This window comes from Arachis ipaensis, chromosome B10, assembly GCF_000816755.2.
Source record: "Arachis ipaensis cultivar K30076 chromosome B10, Araip1.1, whole genome shotgun sequence".
Lineage (NCBI taxonomy): Eukaryota > Viridiplantae > Streptophyta > Magnoliopsida > Fabales > Fabaceae > Arachis > Arachis ipaensis.
In genome coordinates, this window is record NC_029794.2 from 128440219 (window position 1) to 128444566 (window position 4348).

The following is a 4348-nucleotide window of genomic DNA, read 5'->3' on the forward strand; positions in this document are numbered from 1 at the left end:
CTAGTCTTAACTATTAATTATTTTTAATAAAAATAAATAATTAAAAGTCTAAATTAAAAATAATTTATTTTAACAAAAAAATATTTTGACGACCCAATTTAACGAATTTTATAAACATTTTTTAATGTCTATATAATCTGATTTTTTTAACTAATAGGCATTACAAAAAGACAAAATCTAACCTACTTAATAAAACGTCGAATCGAATCGAGTCGAACGAGCTAAACTACAAACTCCCATCAATTAGCCCGACCCACTTTTACTACTACTTAGAAGTCTCAGTGCGCTCACGAGTGGTTATCACTTTCTTTTTTACCATTGTATCGAAAAATCTAAAGAGACACCACTAGGTTTCAGAAAGATGAAAGAATTTATATACAAAACAATGTTAAGAGCAGTGAAAAACTTGAAAAGAACAATCACATACAACACAGTGGTACCCCATCTACAGTGAAAATAAAAATTTGAAGCGTGGTAAAAATTTTCAGAATGTCTCATTTGAGAAAAGGTGCAAACTAAGCAGTATTTATGTTGAGAATATGAACAATTATGATATGAAAAAGATGAAAATCAAAACACAAACAAAGAAATAGAAATCAAACATGTATAATAAGAAGCCTAAAATCAGTAATAAAGAGACTAGAAGTTCTTGGAAATCTCAAAAGACGCTCGAAGATGATGAAGAAATTTGAAGGAAAAAAATTGAAGATTGCAGAAGAAGAAGAAGGAAGATTAAATAAGAAAATGAAAAGAAGAGATATATTTAAAGTAATTTTTTGTTTGATTGATGGAAGTGAAAACTCATTTAAAGTTTCACGAGTTGAAACCTATTTTAGCCTTTGAAATTTGTTATCGATCTTAATTTCGACCCCTAAATTTATAGTTATCCAATTAACACTTCTAAATATTGGATTGTGCCTCACGCTTGCTCTTGTAGCTATCTCCGTTAACGGATATATATGGTACATTAAGTTGACAGAGTGTATATCCATGTGGCACCTAACTTGCTAGAATGGATGTATAATGAGTGAATGATGTGGCAAAAGTTGAATGAACTCAATTTGCAGGCCTCTTTTCCCAATATGTTCGAGATTTTGCCGGAGAAATTGAGTTCATTCAACTTTTCCCATGTCATTCACTCATCACACATCCATTCCGGTAAGTTTGGTGCCACGTGAATACACACTCTATCAACTTAACGTGTCACATCAGATCTTCGTTAACGGAGATAGCTACAGGAACAAACGTGGGTCACAATCTAATAATTAAAGGTGTTAATTGGGTAACTATAAATTTGGGTGTCAAAATTGAAGCCGATCGAAAATTTCAGGGACAAAATGGATTTCAACTCAAATTTCACGGAAAGAAGAAATATTTGAGTTAAAAAAAAAAACAATACTTTTGGCATCCAAAATAAAGATTGAATAATCTTTTAGGCCTAGATATGTAACTTGATATATTCATATTGGAGTTAAACCTAAAATGGTATTTGAGATTGATGTCGTGCACTAAAATTGTCTTTGAAATTCTAATTGTACCAATTACGTCCTTGAGATTGACAAAAGTGCATCACGTTAGTCCTTGACCCATTTTTCAATAAAGATGTGATGACATGACTTGATGACGTGGGATGTTAGTGACACATGTCATTCCATGGTTTGGTCACGTGTAATGGTATGATGATGTGTTGACTTGTGACACATGACATGCTGATGTGGATGATTGTGTCACGTGTCACAATGCTATTTGGCCACCTGTTCATTTGAGCCACGTGTCACAACAGTATTTGTCCACGTGTCATCTACTATGTCATCATTGTAGAAGCACCAAATTAATCCTTTACTTTGGATTAAGTAATTAAGTTTAGTCCCTGAAATTAAATATCGTACACCAAACTAGTTCATTCACTAGTTTTTTCTCATTTTCTTCTATAAGTTTAAAATTCTCAAACATTTCAAAGACCAAATGTGTTCTCAAACATTGTGCGTTATTTGAGGAAAACAAAATAATTTCACAAGAATAACATGAAGAAAAAGAAACTATCAAGGACAAAATTATTTTTAAAAAGTATTTTTTTGCTCGAAAGACGATTTTAAAACCAATTCGAATTTTAGAAATGATTTTGTATGTAAAAAAACAAATTAGAGACAAAAAAAAAATTTCAACTTATACATTAAAAATTAAAATCGTACTTAACCTCAATTTTAATAAGCATCATGGGACTTTAATTTAATTTTCAAAGTCTGTTTCTTTTAATAAAAATTTAAGAGTCAAGCTTCAGGTTTGCTCATTTTAAAATTTCATAAATCAACCCTACTACTTTTGTGGTCAGATAGTTTAAAAAAAAAAGTTAATACAAAATAAAAAATATGTGAATGGCTACTTGTTAGTATGAATATAAGCGTTTTTTTATTTTTTATTTTCCTTTCGTATGGAATTCAAGCTCTAATTCACTACACAAAATATAAGTAATAATTATTTTTACGAAGATATTTTTATCTGAAAATAATATTGTGCATCTTAAATGATTTAATTAAACATATTAAATGAAACATATCAAATCATTTCACTGTCTCAGGGTTATTAATGTTATGTTCAATTGAAGATGCTGTTATGAAAATAACTACTTACACAAGATTTTATTTTTTATTTTTTTTGGTCGGCCCTAAGGCCAAGATATTATTTTTTCTGGTCTTGTACAAAAGTTTATTAATAAGCGACCTACACCCAGAAAAGTTCGGAGATCTGCACCCATGGCTAGTGGGGACTTCGAGGATGATGATGATGATGATGATTGGGGTGGTGGAATGCGCAAGATAACTAGTGGTGGCCGTAGAGCTAATCTTAGAAACCAAATTGGATTGGTCTAATGGTTAACTCACTAGTTTGCTTAGTCGCGTGAATGGATTGCCCATTGTTATAGACCTTATTTATATTTTAACGTATATGTTATATTGATAACTGATTTTGATAGCTGACTTTAACAACCATGCACGGAATTATTATACTAACAACAATGTCGCATAAAAAACTCGTGAACAGTTTTCTTATTATCACATAATCATAACAAGGCAACTAGCTAACCGTTAATTATTGTGAATAATAAAGGACAATCCTTAATTATCCTTTCAACCAAGTAAAAAACCTGCTTAAGTTCGTTGAAGAAGTACTTCCTTCATCCATGTTGTGCTTTAGTTTTTCCATCAGCTTATGAGACCTTGATCTTGTGTTCTCATTACTAAGCAACTGATCCACTTTCTCTTTTATCTTTCCACGTGAGATCATTCCATTTTCATCCGAATCAAATGCCATTCCAACTTTCAATGCATCACAAATATAATTCTTATTGAAAAACTGGTCACCAAAATATGGCCAACACAGGAGAGGTACCCCATTAGACAAAGCTTCTATGGTCGAATTCCAACCGCAATGACTCACAAAACAAGCTATGGCAGGGTGGCTTAACACCATCTTTTGTGGAGCCCATCCAATTATTTTACCTTTGTAACCCTTAAATTCGGGAGGGAGAGACACCTTATTGGTGCAATTGGGATCTTGACGCACAACCCAGAGAAAGGGTCTATTGGTAAGTTCAAGTGCAAGTGCAAGTTCTGTAAATTGTGTTTGATTAAAGAGAGTGTGACTTCCAAAAGCAACATAAACTACAGAACATTGAGGTTGCTGATCTAACCAACTCATGCAAGATATATCTTCTTCCCAGAATTGTCCTACTGATATTGTATTGTTGTTGTTAGGTGTCAATAATGGACCTATTGGAGATAATATGTTTGGTAATAAGGAAAATGCTTCAGGTTCAAGTTCTGGTGTGCTGTTACAGAGGAACCACTCGGTCAAATTTGAATTACGCAGACAATGCATCATATACTTAAACATTTGCTTTCCAACAAACGGGTCGAACATATTTAGCCACCAAAGGTCTCTAATTTCCATAGTTGGAATGTAAGACGATAACCACAATGGTTTTTCTGAGATTGGAAGTCCTGCGATTTTATACAAGATAAACTCTTACTTTATCAATTTAACCATTAAATAACAACAACACTACATATATATTAACAACTAATATAAAATATATATTAAAATTAAAAATTTATTTAAAATAAATTAAATAATATATATTTTTATATAAATACATAATAATTAATTTTAATAGTTAATTTTAATATAAAAATAATATTTTTGTTTGAATAAATATATTACATTGATGTTCAAGCTAAGTATTTAAAATGTATAACAAATAGTTTTAGATACAAGACCACCGGAAATGATAATTTCAAAGTTAAGTTTTTTGGTTTTTTAAACATGATGATGTGACTTTTAATAACCT

At 31.1% G+C, this 4348-nt stretch overlaps 1 protein-coding gene across 1 annotated transcript in view; it reads right to left on the reverse strand.

Moving 5' to 3' along the window:
- LOC107623914 (UDP-glycosyltransferase 83A1-like) overlaps nt 3020-4348 on the reverse strand; it is an 8686-nt gene continuing 7357 nt past the window's right edge. The window contains exon 2 of the mRNA XM_016326316.2: nt 3020-4001. Within this exon, the coding sequence (XP_016181802.1) occupies nt 3121-4001 (881 nt within the window). The 3' untranslated portion in view covers nt 3020-3120. The remainder of the gene's footprint in view (nt 4002-4348) is intronic.